Genomic DNA, 17,091 nt, shown 5'->3' with positions numbered 1-17,091 from the left:
TTTGGGAACTGTGAATGGAGTACTCTCATGTTGATCATAATGGTGGGAATTCTAGATTCAACAAGTCCTGGGAACACAGTTTTTTATTTCTTTCTTGATTTTTCTCCTAAAGTGGATTATTGTGAATAACTATTTGAATGAACTCAATCTCTATGCTCACAGATTATCACTTTTTCTATAGACAGTAAATGCATACATTTCCACAGGAGCAAATTCTGCCTCTCTACTTCTTTGTGGGCATATGGGCAAAGTGTAAACATTACAGCTCTGCTCTTCAGTGGTGGTAGAGTTTGGAGATATTAGTATATATAGAGTTCAGCCCTTGCATCTTAAGGAACATCTCTACAGGGCTCATTCTGTGTATGCCATGAAGGAAGCAGTGTTACATGCTACAATTCTGTTAGTTCTGCTTACTGTACGGGTCAGGCGAGTCTATTATCTCAGCTTTAGAGTTATAAATAAAGTTAGCATTGTTCTTTGACACCCTGAGGCAAAACCTACTCAAGTTGATAGAGTCCTGTGGCCTTCAGTGGACTTTGGGTCAGAAAGAATAAGGACAGCCTGAGAAGCTCAGGAGGGAAAAAAGCCACTCCCTGGGAGAGGGTGTAGGCTGAGATTTATGCTTGGCTTGCCATTGCTTTAAAGACATAAGAACAACTACAGGCTGGGTCTACATAGATATGTCCTGCTGGCAGCATCATGCTAATGAACAGTCTCACAACTGCAAATGGCTGCTCATTAGCATATTCATGTGGCTCATTAGCATAGCTGCACAAGATATCTCTGCCAGCAGAGTGGGGTGCCAGCACTAAACGGACCATGTAGACGTGCCTCTGCTGGCAAAATCTCCTTTGTCACCAGCCCTTTTTGCCTGTATTTTTTTCAGGGTATTACCTCAAAGCCCCCTGCTTCTCTCCCTTTCCTACTTTGCCTATCCAAGGCTCACATTCTCCACCCTTGCTAAAACCACTTTCATCTGGATCTGCTAGATAAATCCTCCCTCTTGGGTTCAAAATTCCTTTCTCTACATTTTGCCAGTGAGAGTGACTGAAGTCCTTCTCCCTCAGCCCCCTTATGCCAGCTCCTTGGTTTTATAGAAGTCCCGTCAGTTTCTCCATAGATGAGCTTTTCTTAATTACGGTTCTGCTCTCAGTGTAAATATCTCCCAGCTTGGTTAAATACCCATGTGGCCTACATTAACCCCTTCAACATGAGTTTCAGGAGCATACTCCAATCACAGCATTTTCATAATAGCTGTCAAGTATTCTCTCCTGTGTAATGACAGTGATAATGTCTTGTTGAACATATATGACATTGATAGATGGTGATATGTTATCACCGTCTTGGTCATCAGTGGCTCTTGCCCCACTTGTCAGTAGTTTGTATTGTTCATTCTGCAGTTTTGCACAGCCACTTCTTACTCTCATAGAGGCTGGAACGAGTTTATTTGTCTTCCATTGTTAACTTTGTCTAGTCCCTTTTTATTTCAGATTTCCATTTCACCAGAGGCATTCTATCTTATACTAATTCAGCTCAAAAGGTAGTAGTGATACTATTATTTGTTATGTATTTGTAGTGGCATTAGGAGACTGGTTATTGATAGTACTAAGACATTTTCTATCAGGCGTCGAAAGTATAATTTTATTGTATGCATAGTACTTGAAACTTACACCATGCTTTCTAGATATAGTCCTAATTTTTTTCAGGAAGATGGGTGGTTTCAAAAGCAGCTCTTCCAGAATGGCAAATGGCTGCCATTATGCAAATGAGGTTCTGAATATGCAAATCAGTGCCTCCTTTGCATTTTCAATTTGCTGCTTTTGCATGCCTCTTTCAAAAGGGAAGGGCCAGTGTAGACGTAGCCTTACTGTCAAACTAGGAAGAAATAACTGGTGGAGTTTTGTAGAGGTCTGTCTTGGGTGCAGTGCTATTCAACATTTTCTTTAATGCCTTAGATAATGGAGTGGAGAGTTTCTTTATAAAAATTGCATATGATACCAAGATGGAAAGAGTTGCAAGAGCTTTGAAGGGCAAGCTTGGAATTCAAAGTGATCTTGAATAATTGGATCTCAACAAGATGGAATTTAGTGAAGATAAATAAAAAATAATGCACTTAGGAAACAAAAATCAAATGCACAAATACAAACTTATGAGCAACTGGTTAGTCAGTAGTATTGTGGGAAAGCATGTGGGAATTATAGTGGATCAAAATTAAATGAGTCAGCAATGAAATGCAATAGTAAAAAAAGGCAAATGTCACAGTGAGGTATAATTGTCTTGCTTTACTTGGCAATAGTAACACCCCAGCTGGAATGTTGGGTCCAGTTTTGTGTGCCACACTTTAGGAAAGAAGTAGACAAGTTGGAAAGAGTCTTGAGGATAGCAGTAAAGTAATAAACATTTTAGAAAAGATAATTGACAAAAAAAAGAGTGAGGTGTGAGGTGATATGTCTTGAAATTTGTTAAAGGCTATTATAAAGAGATTAATAATCAATTGTTCTCCATGTCCACTGAAAGTAGGACAAGTGGTAATGGGCTTAATCTTCGGCAAGGGAGATTTAGGTTAGATATGAGGAAACACTTTCAAGCTAGAAGGATAATTAAGAATTGTGAGGCTTTCAAGAACGATTGTAGAATTTATCATTTGAGGTTATTAATAACAGCTTAGACAAATGCTTTCTAGGTGGGGTCTATGTAAACTTGATCCTGCCTCAGTGTGTGTGCCTAGACAAGATGATCTTTTGAGGTCCCTTCCAGCCCTATATTTTTATGATTCTATAAAAGTAACAGACCAGATCTTCAACCAATATGAATTAACTTAACTCTTTTGAAACTGTGGAATCATGTTGCTTTACATCTAATAAAAATCTGGCCCAGTGTTTTCAATTTGATCTCTCCTGTGCTTTCCTCATTGGCACAAAATGTGTAATTCTTGATCAAATGCCGATTGCACAAGCCAGGAGAAGACTTCAGCAGTGCAAAGCATTCATTGACACAATGTCAATAGCTTGTTTCTCACATTAATCTGTCATTCTTTGACTAGGAAATAATTTGTATCTTAAGGTGAAATTATAAAAGCTGAGAATCATGGATAAGAGAGTGCTTAGGTATGAAGGGAGGCCCTGTTCAAGCATGGTAATGGAGGTAACTAAACTTCTACAAGACCAGCGCCTTCCTTAATTTTTTTTTTTGCCCTAGGGAACTGGGAGATCCCTGCAGGTGCATGGCTAAAAAGACCATTCCTTGGCATGGACCATAGAGACAGTTGCCTAATTTACTGTTGTAAACATCTCACTATAATATTTATATACCTTCAATTGTCATCTGATCCAAATGTCACAGATACAAATGGAATAGTTTGTGTTTTCATGTTGTGTTGTTTCTTTGCAGGAGTCAGAAAGTAATAAGTTATGTTCCCTATATTCCTTCCGGAATACCTCTACCTCACCACACAAGCCCGACGAAGGAGGTCGCGATCGCAGTGAACTAATGACCAGTGTTAATTTTGGAACGCCAGAGCGCCGCAAAGGAAGCCTTGCCGATGTGGTGGACACACTGAAGCAGAAGAAACTAGAAGAAATGACAAGGACTGAACAGGAAGGTATGTGTAGGTTAACACTGTTATAACATATTTTTTCCTACAGATTCTATGCCTTAAAGAATGTGTGGGGTATCCAGAATCAGAAAAATGCATAATTGGCAATAGCTTGGAAAAAGTTATTCATAGTTACCATGGCAATGGTAGTTTGTGATCCATTAAGCATGTTAGAGAGCTATCTCTGTTTTCTAAAACTTTCTGAATTTTAGGTGGAATCAAAGCCTCTGCTTATTTAAAAATCATGATGAATGGTTAGTTGGTCTCATCACGTTTGAGGATATATTTCAGTATTTTTTTCTCCTTTTCAGAAAGAAATGTTGATTTTAAACAAAAGAAGTGTTGACAAAAGTTATTAATTTTATCTTGGTAATTTCCATCTTTCTTCACTTTATTCCTACCAACGTTTGTATCTAGGAAGGTTAGACAGTTGTTTGAAGGCTAGGAAGGAGTTAGCTCTGACTTGTATTTCTAGATCTGTGGCTGAAGGAAATGTATTCCATAATATGTGTATTACAGAATGCATACATATTGTTACATGTGTCAAATGCAAAGACAAAAATAGGGACAAATCTTCAGGCTATGAATCAGCTTACATTAAGTTCTTAGTCAGCACAACCCTCTCTGACTTAAATGAGAATTTAGCCTGAATAAGGGCTAAATAAAATAGGGGAAATGAGTTTATGCTTCTAGATCTACACATGGATGGATTCTATACTGGGATCTGTATGTTTCATGTGTAGTGAAGCCCCAGTAGACTCTGTGGTGCCATCCTCTTAGTCCCTGATCCTGTGGGGAGACCTGGAGAGCATCTGTTTTAGGAATGAAGTGGTTGGGAAGAATGTCAAAGTGACGGAGGGTTAGCGCAGCATGTGCTCATAACCTGATATCCCTTCATGTAGACTCCAGTGGAGAAGTCACAGTTCTGTGTTCTCAGGCTTTTCCCATTTTGCCTCTGTGCCATGGAATTCCTGTCTAGGGAGTGTTCTGGTAAAACAAAAACAAACTTTCAGGGAGCCTGAGGGTGAGTCTGAAATAAACACAGGTGTGTTTCTGCACTGGGACAGATTCTGCTCCTTGCAATGAAAAATATTTGAAAAAGTGTGTAAGAGAAGGGCTCTTGCAAAGTGTTCCAGTTCCACTGCTAGTTGGCAGGTATTTCATGGTTAAGGGGGCTGTAACATACTGGAGTTGAGTATTTGGTTCACATGGTATAAGGGGTAATACAGTGAGATCTTCAGGCTCTGTGTAGCAAAGTAGAATTCCATTAAAACCGATATTGATACAACCTATTTAAATATGAGGAAAATATGCAGGGAGGTAGATTTACAAAGGTTTTACATTTCTTGGCATAGTTTTTAAATGACAGGCACATAGTTAACTGTGTTCTATAGGTGTCCTTTCCTAAGCTGGAGAATCATTTCCAAAGTCTGTCCCAGATTTTTGAGAACCATCTGTCTGTTTTCAGCTGTAAAGATCATTCTTTTAAATTTTATTTCCTAGGTTTTATGGCTAGACTAGGAAACTATTTTAAATTTTACTTTGGCAAAATCATTTTTTACAGTGAGTTAACAGTTGTTCTGTGCTCCATGCTAATCAAAGGCTTCTTGGCTCAGACATGCCATTGGAGTTTGCAAGTTATTGTTGATCAGAGTGACGCCACAGCTAAGACTTTCCAAAAGTACACTGTGGGGGGAGGGCAAAAACAAACGTGCATAAATTATTCTTAATATTTTACTGTGATGGGTTAAGCACTTTAACTTCTTTTCGTTCTGATTCTGCGGAATTTTCCGTCATCATCCTTTATTAATATACACAGGAGTTGGTTTGATCTAAGGCTGTTGTCTACACTAGCAGGTTTTGTCGAAAATACTGGTGTTTTTCTGACAAAACCCGGGGAGCGTCCAGATTCGCAAGCTGTTGTGTTGACAGTAAATTCACCAAATGCAGCACTTTTGTTGACAGTCTTATCCCACTTCCCACGAGGTATGATGCTTCTGTTGACAGAAAGCTGGTCTGGACATTCTGGGGGTAGGGCGGGGTGGTCCTCTGTTGACAGACAGGGCTTGCAGGACACCTGGCAGCCCTGTCTGCTGTGCATCCAATTAGTTGTTTTGTTGAGAGAGCAGCCAGGCAGTCCAGTCATTCTCTGTCAACAGTGGATCGCTCTTGCACTTGGCAGTTTGGCTTCGATTTGTTGACAGAAGTTTTGTGGGAAGATAACTTCCGACAAAAACTTCCGTCGACAAATCACTGTAATCTAGGCATAGCCTAAGAGAGATACTTCATACAAGAAAAAGATAATCGTTTACTGAATGACAGAGTTCTCCATGCTCCATCTTCACACCACATAGAGAAGAGAGGCTGTATAATTTATGGTCTTGTTTTATGAGGAACAGCTAATGATAAAGTACTGTTCATTTTGATACCCCTTTATTTTGGCACAAAAGTGGCTGACTACATCTTCAACTCAAATTATTTTCACATTTTTGCTCAGCTACTTTTGCAGAGGAAGATCAATTAACTATTGCAAGACGTAATTGTTGGGCATCAATGTCCATTGTGTTTTGATCAGCAACTATGAAAAATTAACTTGCATCAAATATTTGCAATTGTGCAGTATGCTTCATGCTTCCATATCCCAGCTATTGTTTGTTTTTATATTCAATATAAATAAATTTTTCTGGCAGGTTTGGGCACCTATCCATGCCTGTGTTTACACTACCTCCCTTCTTCTAAGGGAGGATGGTAAGAAAGGTGTCGGGAGTTTATTAATGAAGTGCTGCAGTGCATATGCAGCACTTCATTAAGCAAATTCCTCCCCCCACCGGTGGCAACTCTGAAGTGTTAAACTTCGAAGTGTTAAACTTCGAAGTGCCGGCTTGCGAGTAGCCATGGCTCACCTGCCAGTACTTCGAAGTGCCCGGGGTACTTCAAAGTCCCTTTACTCCTCAAAATTTTACTCACTCAAAAGTAAAGTGACTTCAAAGTTGCCCAGGCACTTCGAAGTACTGACAGGTGAGCCGTGGCTGCATGCAAGCCGGCACTTCGAAGTTTAACACTTTGGAGTTGCCGCAGGGGTGAATTTGCTTAATGAAGTGCTGCATGTGCACTGCAGCGCTTCATTAATAAACTCCTGACACCTTACTTGCCATCCCCCCCTTCGAAGCAGGGAGGTAGTATAGACAAGCTCTGTGTGAAAGAGCAAAATGCTGAATGCTCTTTACCTGAACAAACATACAAGTAGTGCAAAACAGTGATCCCAAACTTTTCACACTTTTTTATGTGAATAAAATGAAGATTTAAAAGCTGGTTTTAATTAAATGTTTTAAGGCTCTGATCTTGCCTCTGACTATGTATGGGCAGACCCTGTGATTGTATTGAATTTATTACAGGAGCAAGATTTGAGCTATGAGACACCCTATAGCAGCCCTGATTTCAAATCACCTAATAGTTGCTTGAGTATGCTTGGGCCAAGGAGGTTTGTATTTCAGCATATAGATATAAAAATAGGCTTTTTTAGAGTTTATAGCTCTGAAGATGAAATATAGCCAGGGCTACTGAAGAATCCTGTACTTGGGTCATACTGACCCTGATGTCATCATGACCTAGTACAGGGGTGTACAGCCTGCGGCTCCAGAGCTGCATGTGGCTCTTTAAGGGCTTCTTTATGGCTCCTGATGCTATAATTACAACATGTTTTTTTTTTTTTTTAAAAAAAGCCCTCCCGATTGTTTTCAATAAACAACTCATATCTAAATAGTAAATGATATATGATCTCAAAGCGTTGGATAACGCTACTTGGTGTCCTCTGGAAGGAGAAAAGGTTCCAGGAGTGAAGGTCAGGAAGACGGTGGTATAAACACACACATAAAGTGTGAGGAAATAGAATATGTAAAAAGTTTGTGAATGTCCTGCAGTGAACATGTATCACATTACAAATCATTATGTGCATGCTGTTATTAAAAAAGTATGGTTTGACATTATTTATTCAGGACTGTCTCTTATTCACATTCATTGTGGCTCTTGAATTACTGAGGTTTTTTTTTTTTCACTAAATTGGAAAAAATGGCTCTTCATGCTATTTTGGTTGCTGACCCATGACCTAGTACTACAACAGTGTTCCTCGTGTAGAAAATTCAAAAGCTACTGTTTTTTAATTGCTAATTCAATAAACAAGGGACATCATAATACAATATCTCAATTAATTTACTGGAAAAGAAGTATTAATTTCTACATGCCATTAGGTTAATTTGGTGGGGCTTTTCTTCTGTGTTTTTCAAAGGACTTTAGAAACAAATTAAGTCTCATCATTCCAATGAGGTAGATAACCAGTCCTTTTTTTACAGTTTTACATGGAGGAAACTTTAGTCATAGGAACCTTAAGGGCCCTTGTTCTTCTCCCATTAAGTCAACAGATCAATTGGATTAGACTCTAAGTGGCTACTGCCAGGTGAAGCAGTGAGTCAGCTGCAGAGCTAGAAATCAACTCAGAGCTCCCCTGCTTTGATCAGTACTGCCCCCCGCCCCGATTTCCTTTATCTTTACAAAATTTCTGGTCTGTCAGTGAAATATGAGGCAAGGTTAGCAAAATGCTTCACAGATGCTAGTGTGCGTTCAGATATAAAATTTCTGTCCTCCGTGGAGGCATGGTGCTTCTGGGCCCAATCACAACTTGTAATTGTGAGAAAATGAGTACAAGTTTAAAGACTTTATCATGACTAAATAAATATATTTAATCAGAGTCCTTTGGCTTCTGAAAATAAGTTGGCTAATCAGAATTTCATTTGAGCAGCTGTGCCTGAGGAGGTCAACAGGCATTGCCTAAGAGAATATGGCCCAGCTGGTTAAATTTGGTTGTTGTAGTGATTTAAATGGTCAAGTGCTGCTTGTAATCCAGGGCCGTCTGTCTGCAAAGGAAAGAGTGAGTGCTTCAGCATAATGTACAGCTGTTTTAATCTTTCTTTAATAATAGTGCTTCAGTCAATATCATGCCTTGTGCATCACTCTGCAAACATAAGCACCTCATACAGGACTAAACATATCTTAGGTCAGTTTCTTGAGTTACGTGTAATTTGGAAAAAGACCATCACTTGTGAAACACAAATAATAATGAGTTCCCAACCCAGTCCTTGTACAAATTGTACACTAAAGCAGCCTGTGACTTAATTGTAATGATTTGGAAAGAATATAGATGTGGTAGAATTTAAATATAAAAATAATAAAACTCTATTCAGTGTTTATAAGTAACTTCTCTGAGTCGAAAAAGATTTACTGAAATGTATCCTCATGTGGTGTAAAAGGTCAGAAATGAGACCATGTGTAAGTTACCTGACCCATAACAAACATTAAGAAATTTGGATAATTTCAGTATACTAACTTTTTACATTTTCTATACAAGGAAATGCACTGGGCAGTGTTTTGGGGAAGGCTTTTAATTCATGTTTTTAAAGAATATCTTGTAATGAAGAAACATTGTTTCTTTGTGGTATATGGGTAAAGAGTGTACCTGTTTGGCATGCTGGGCAAACTTATATTTTCCCCTTCCCCTCCATATGCCTTACCCTTCCAATAAGAGAAGTCACTTCCAAAGCATTGCTTATTACTACTCTGATGTGGTATACAGTGCATTTACATTGTATGGTCTGCCTTAGCTCCCAGGCAAAGGAGTAGGTTCAAACCAGGCGTTCTGTTGTACCTCATCCATGTACCTCATTACTCTACAAGTAATAATTACTAGCACGCATCTTGTCTGGATGATAGATTTCCCTTCAGAGTTGACACCAGTGCAGCTCCATAGGTATGGAATGCTAGTATGGCCAGTCAGCTGGCACTCATGAGCTGGAAACTGGATGTGTCATTTCTAAGTGCTAAGCCCTCATTACTGAGGCCTGGAGTCCTACTTCACTTTTGACCTTGATTCTGTGTGATGTGTGCAATATCATTTTTCAGCAAAGCTCAGTACAGAGCTCAGTTCAAAGCTCAAATGTAGCACAAGTTTTTTTTTATAAACTGCTTCCCATTCTTGTTTCCTCACTGAAGACCAGAGATGATCATGCTTTTAATTTATAGAATACATATGTCTATATAAATAATGGTATATTACTATATTCATCTTTACTGTCTGTCATGTAACATGCAGCTGGCCGTGCGTTCTGGGCTAAATATATATCAAGTATGTATTAAACACATATTATAGGTAATAGCCTATACAGAGATAGCCGTGTTAGTCTATATTCTATCAAAACAAATATAGACATGTTTATGTATATATGTGATATGGTTTATAAACAGGAAATGTTGCCTAAAGTACTACCTATGTAAAGATTCAATCTTTTTTCAACTTTTTTTTGAGCTGGTGAAAATTAAATAGTTAATAACTCAAGTAACTAAGTGCAAAACAAAACAAAAAGTTTTCCATAATGGGACTAAAGATGCATCCAGAGAAAAATATTGTGTAAGGAAATATATGCAATTCATGTTGATTCCATTGGGAATTACGCAAAGATATCTGAGCATGCAGGATGGTTTGTAAGTGTGCTGATGTCATTACATTTTAATTATAGGTTTATGAAGATACTCAACATACAAAAATCTGTAATATGCTGTACCATATTGAATGAAAGAAAAGTTTCGGTTTCATGTTCTTTGTTCATTCTCCCACAGGTATTACAGGACTGATCACAAAAGTAGACTTTATTGTTTCAAACAACGGGGCTCCCATCACTTCTCTGGGGAGCACTCACTTATAGAATTATTTGTCCCTTAAATTTAGTTAAAATCCTCTTTTGTTTAGTTTTCTCATCATGGTTCCTACCTCTTTGGATCACTCTGATAGTTTTTCCTCTCTAATTACTTTTTACAATGTACAACTACATGTACACAATCATATTTGCCACTTTTGGAAAGTCTGGTGAGTAGATGGTATTTTTTCCTGAGTTAATACTAAACTGTTACCCCAGCCTAATGTTAGAGGACATAGTACTCAAGGGCTGTGTCTACACTACCACCTTCCTTCGAAGGAAGGATGGTAATTACAGTGTTGGGAGTTTACTATTGAAGTGCTGCTGTGCATAGGCAGCACTTCAATAAGCAAATTCCCCCCTGTGCCAACTCTGAAGTTTTAAACTTCGAAATACTGGCACACGTCTAGCCGCAGCTCACCCACTGGTATTTCGAAGTGTCGGGGCAAATTCGAAGTCCCCTTACTTTGGGACTTACTTACAAGTGAGTAAGGGGACTTCGAAGTTGCCCCACCACTTCAAAGTACCAGCCAGTGCGCTGCGGCTAGACGCGTGTCGTTACTTCAAAGTTTAAAACTTTGGAGTTGCTGTGGGGGGGCGGAGGGGGAATTTGCTTAATGACTTGTTGCCTATGCACAGCAGCACTTCATTAGTAAACTCCCAACACTCTAATTACCACCCTTCCTTCGAAGGAAGGTGGTGGTGTAGACAAGCCCAAGGAGATTTTATTTTTTTGGATGAAACAAAAAATTGAGTTCATAGCTACTTTTGGGATTGAATATTCTCTGAAACTTTATTCACGAGTAGTGTCTGGAGCTAAGTCCAGTTGGACAGTTATGTATCTGTCACATTTCCACCCTAGGGTTTCAAGTTAATAAGGCTTAATTCTTGCCTGTTCTAAAATATTTGGCATAGATTAAATATATATAGCTTATCTATTAGTTCTGGGTTCTGGATGGTTACAGAGATATTTTCTATATAAACAATATTTTTCATAGTTTTACTATAGTTTGAATTTGGGATTACCTAAAATAGCAGGAATTCACTGGTTTATGGTAGTTCCTGGGAGCCCCAACCAAGGCTTGGGACCCCCATTATGCTAGGAATGGTACATAGATACTGAATGTTTTTTTTTATCAAAGTTTACAGTCTAATACAGTAAAAGTCATGTTTCCTGGAACTTGGATAACTGGCACATTCTATTAACCGGCACTCAGGGCAGCTGCCCTGGGGCTGCCTTCCTGGCCGAGGCCAGCAGCTGTGGTATGGCCCCCTTGGGTGAGGCAGGCTCTCCTGGCCATGGCCAGCTGCTGCAGGGCAGCTCCCCCTGCCAGTCATGGCTGATTGTGGCCAGCTTCCCAGCTATGGCTGGCTGCTATGGGGCAGCTACCCTGGCTGGGGCTGGCTGCTGTGGGTTGGCTCCCACAGCTGGGATCAGCTGAGTGGAGCTGGCTGTGCTGCTGGGCTTGGCAGCAGTGGGGTGCTTCCCCCCAGCCATCAGGAATGGTGCAGCCCCTCTCACCAGGGTCAGCTGAGCAGGGCTGCTGGCTCTGTTTGACTAACTGGCAAATTTGATTATCCAGCAATCCCTTTTCCCTAGGAATACTGGATAATCAAGCTTTTACTGTAGTCCCTTTTCCCTCTGAAAAACCTTTACCAGATTTGTTATATACCTGATTTGCTACCTGCTGTGCTCTCCATGAATTTTCACAAATACCTGCTGGTAGTAGAGTGAGGAGATCTTATGCTTGTGAAAGTGAATGGCAAATTTCCCATAATCTTAAAGGGTGCAGGATTGTTCTTGAAATCTGTGAGCAAATTCCTTTCAGTCCACAAATAGTCATATAGTCAGTCAACATTTATATACCATCTTTCTTGCTTTTTTATCAATAGCTGTATTGTCATGGTGTTTTCTGTATTTATTAATAGTTATTTATTTCAAAAGAAAAAAAAATCAGTCCAGTTACTCAGCCTTTATACAGTCACATCTGATTTGTACTTCTATTGAATGAACCTGCTCTCCTTCCAGCATTCCTTTATTGCCCAGGGTTTTAGATTTGTAGAAGTCTTTCTTGTTCCTCTTTTTATTATTGTTGTTGTTATTTTTTTTTCTGGTTGTGCCTATGAGCCAATCAAAAATAGGGCCCTGCTGTGTTAGTTAGTGTACAAACATAGAGCTTCCGTGTGCCAAGAAGTTCACTGTCTAAAAGCGTATGGGCACAGAGAACATTTTCCCCTTTTCCTTCCATATTCTTGCATAATGTACCTCTTTGCTACATGCCTGATTGACTTACTCTAGTCTTCTATGGTTTCCTCTGCATCTTTCCATTCCCCTTTGGAGTTCTTTTTTACTGTCAGATCTCTGTGTGGTCTCTCCCAGTCTCATTACTCACTCATTTTCACGGCTTTTTCTTCTTTTATGAAGAAATTGTAGCTTATTGTTCTGTATCTCAATTACAGTATCTATGGGGGGCTCCACCCTTGATCCATACTTGTGAATTTTAAACAGTATTAGCCATACATTTATAGAAATGGAGATTATATCCTATGAACCCGTTTCTTAGTAGGATGAATTCAACTAATTGAGGAGCACCAGTTATTTCAATTGGTTCCTCAGTAGATGTAGAATGGCTTCTCCTCTGGTTAGACTCTCCGGTTTTGAATCAGGAATTAATTTTCTCTTTAAATTGGGAGCATGTTTGAGGAATTGTGTTCATAAGTTAGTCAGTGTTTGGATACTTAATTTTCTCCCTGTGTAAACTCCTGCAGTTTCAAACTCCTTCCATAGGTGGTCAGAATATTTTCTCTTGTTTGCAGCCTTGGGAGTGGTTAAAATATTATTAGTGCAGTTTTGACTTTTTTCTGCAATTGCTTATGTACTTAGAGTATTTCGGAGCTATTCGCTTCACGATCAAATATATCTCACTGGTTCTGTAAATATTTCTGGCATACAATAAAGAAGAGAAGGTGGAGAACTATCTGTCTATATTAGGATTTGATATTGTTGGTCATCATAGTAATACCTGAATAACGGATCATATGAGATGGTTGGATCTCCACCAACATGTCATTGGGCGCCATACAAACTACAATAAGTGGTGATTTCTTATAATTCTTTGGGGGCTCTCTTGACCTGCCAGCCATCAGAAAACATCCTGTCTAGTTTGCTTGGTTCACAAAATTAGTACAGCATAGATGGGGCAGTACAGCTTTCTCTATAGTGCCCTTGAGATATAAAGAAGGTGGTCATATAAATACGTAGATGGATTAATAGATAGTGTTGCCAATCTGTCTCCCCCCTCATCTGTAGGGACCATCTTTGTGGTAAAAAAGTACATTGGCTTCCATGCCCAGTCACTTCTTAGCTACTGACCATAGACTACTAACAAAGGTATGAGTTATTGCCCACTATGGTGGTGGGTTTTGTAATATGGACACTGCTAGGAGATACACTGACACCACCAAGTCATTTCATGTAGACCACTGAGCAGCTGTCAGAAGAAATACTTTTCAGTCACTATCAGCCAGGCGCCTGGAAGAAAAAATTTCTATATTTCATTACTAGAGCAAACCACTGCCCATTTTGATGGTGATACTGTGTCCCAGTTCAGAATGTCCACTTGTTGGAACTTGCTTCATTTAAACTTCTTCAAGACTATTTGCTGCCAGCTAACAGAGATAAGTCCAAGCCCAAAGCCTTACTTTGAACCCCTCTATTCTTTGGTCTGGGGCAGGGTTTGAAACACAGATCTGAATTTTGTGGATTGGATCATCTCTTCTAACTAAGCTAATTCTTAATTATTGTGGTGTGTTCACTGTTACTTTTTAAAGGACACACCTCAAATTTATTTGCATCCATGATGATCCCTTGTGATTAAGTACCTTTTTATTAGGTCTCACTGCCTTCTTTCTTCAGTTAGTTCCTTTGAGCTCCAGCTGTAGACTGTTTTGCAGTCAGGAATGGGTTAAACTGAATTGAACTTGGATCCTCTAAATGTCAGCACCTTCTGAGCACATCCTGCCAGCTCCACCCCGGTGTTTCTTCATCTTTGACTTCTAGCCCCTCTTCTTCTCAGACCCTGTGCCTCCAGTTTCCACCTTCTGTCTTTGTCTGCAATCTCATTAACCCTTTTTCCGTCAGGCCCCACCAGTAGAAAGAGGGAATTTTAAATTTTTGACTATATGATAAAATGTCTCAGCTTTTCTGTCAAATACTATTTCACCTTTTTATTGTAGCAGTCACCTACAATTCTGATGCTTTTTAGGAATCATGTGTTTTGTGACCTAGCTATGTAATGTGTGAATCCAAAACCTATTAGTCACATCATAACAAGAAGTATGAAAATGCAAGGAGCTATCTGAACAGCCACTTCTTCCCTTATGAGAATCAGAAAACAAATTCTGTGTACTAGGATACAAATGAAAGAAAATCAGGCTCCAGTGCTAAGAAGATTATTGAATTAACTGCTGTAAAAATATGCGAACTTGCTTCAGTTGTGTGGACTCTGAAGCAGATAACTAAATTCAAACTTCATTGCAGTTTCTAATGTACTGTAAAGCTAACAAAATTATGAGCAGAAAATATTTTCAGATCGGAACTAAATGTCTGAATTCCATGCTGTAGTCAGGTTTTGATTTAGCAAATTAAGGGCCAGATTGGAACCTGACTTTTTTACAATTATCGGTTTTAATATAAAAACCTCTGAAGAAAATATTTCTATTCTTTTGATGGCTTTAGCACATGTATGTTAACCTTTATGCACGTGAATCTTCAAGTTCTTTAGGTGAACAACTTCAGGTTTCTTTGGTGATGAACTTTAGTTTTAGTTAGTTCTATTTGCTTTGCTATTCCTGCTGCTTTGTAACAGGGCCTAAAAGTGCTTTAAGTGCTTGTGACCGTGGTAATGAATGAAATTACCTTTCCAGCACTCGGAGTATTGCATTAGATTGAATAGTCACCTTATTTGTAAAAGCACTATTAGAGAGAGGCAGCTGTAAGTAAGGATAACGATTTGTGTCCACTGCTTATTTACTGAAAATTGTAAATGTATTATTTATTGAGAGCTCTCCAGACAGTGCTTGTCAAAATAAAAATGTCAGCTATAAGCAAAATGTTATAATACATAATAAAAATGCTAGGTATGCACTTTAGAGACACAACTAATTAGATCTGCTTTTCTTAAAGAAATGACAGTAAAAATGCTCAGTGTTGTGTACATTTTAAGTGCTGGTATAGTCCTTATTTTTCTATACAGTGTTTGGTTTAGATACCTTATCATTTCTTAAAAATCATTTTGACAACTTTATAATGTTGCTATGTGAAATACAGAGGCATTTGGCACTTGGCTGAAGGAGGCAGCTACACAATCAGGCTGCCCAGCTCAGCTAGCAGAGGGAGCATCTGCTCTCACCTCTATGTTTTAGTCTGAAAATACAAGATGCCACTTCCTCCGTGAGCGATGTTGGCTTGCAGGCTTGTGGAAAACTGCCTCCAGTGTAAACAACATAAAATTATTAAGATTAGTCTTCAGCTGTGGTAATTATCCACAAACAAATTTTACATTAAGGAAACTGTATCTTTTCAACATCAGTGTTACTTTTGTTTTCTATTAGAAGCCATTAAGCATGTGATAAAATCATTTTGTCCCTTCTATATATTTTTATGAAAAAAAAATTATATGCTAGGTTAATTTTTGGGAGAGATTGTTTCTCCTCCTGAGTCTTACAACATTAAGGATGTCAGGTTTAAAGTATATAGTGTGTCTTCTTATGGGCGAGAGAAAACATGCTTTTGAATTTCTCCCTGTAAAAAGGAACAATTTAGTTCAGAATAATAAAATTCAGATCACAGATTGTTAACAGTATTCTTCTTCTTTAGAGTGTATCAGCCAAATCCAGCCCTACAATAAGAAAGCCTAATTTCTTTTACTTTAACAAAGATATGTCCACATACACCTGGATTTGATTTTTCCATCTGTTGATCTTAAAGTCCTTCAGACTGCGTTCTGGGCCTGGTCCAGTTCTACTGAAGCCAACTGGAATTTTGTTAGTGACTTCAGCAAGAGCAGGATGAAATCCTGCATGAGCCCCTCTTTAGTTCAAGTTGTAGCCCAACCTCTTTATTTTCTCAGCCCCAGTGCATATTGTATGACTAGTGAACACAAAGTAGATATCAGAAACAAAATATAAACTAGTATTTTGAGATCACTTTTTCCTATGCCACTTATACATGCTTTCAATTTTTGTTGACTCCTTTCAATTTGTGTATGCAGCTAGACAGCTTCCTTCCTTATATGCTTATTGGCAAATTGAACTCCAAAACCTAACCAAAATCAAATGAATTGATGAACATGTGTATCAGAATACCCCCTGTCTCTTCAATAATGTAGCAGAATAGTGGTGATGAGATATTCATGAAAAGGAGAGCATGTTACCTGTGGAGGATGCACTAGTGTAGGCAAATATTGTGTGAACATCCCCAGGCAGTTCTACTAACATACCTTAGTCCTGACCAACAACACCCATACTATTCCAGTCTTGGGCTACTCTTTAACACAGACAGACAATCATGAAAACCCATGCCAAAATGTCCTTTTCTCCAGAATAACATTCTGGAACTTATTAAATAACTGTTTTCATTTTATTAATCAGAATATATTTTTAGTTATATTTGGTTAGGTACCAAGAACTTTCTGGGCTTGATTCCCTACATTTAAACTGCTATTTGTTTTCTTCTTTTTTGTTGTTCTACTA

General features: G+C 38.8%; 1 protein-coding gene across 10 annotated transcripts in view; it reads left to right on the top strand.

The window, feature by feature from the left end:
• Positions 1-17,091, top strand: part of SOX6 (SRY-box transcription factor 6) — a 515,133-nt gene that overhangs the window by 223,559 nt on the left and 274,483 nt on the right. For all 10 annotated transcript variants that reach the window (XM_074997727.1, XM_074997726.1, XM_074997718.1 and 7 more), the window contains one exon: positions 3,391-3,601. In XM_074997727.1, coding sequence (XP_074853828.1) covers positions 3,391-3,601 — 211 coding nt within the window. The remainder of the gene's footprint in view (positions 1-3,390; positions 3,602-17,091) is intronic.

Source organism: Carettochelys insculpta, chromosome 6 (assembly GCF_033958435.1).
Source record: "Carettochelys insculpta isolate YL-2023 chromosome 6, ASM3395843v1, whole genome shotgun sequence".
NCBI lineage: Eukaryota > Metazoa > Chordata > Testudines > Carettochelyidae > Carettochelys > Carettochelys insculpta.
This window is presented reverse-complemented; position numbering and strand designations above follow the sequence as displayed.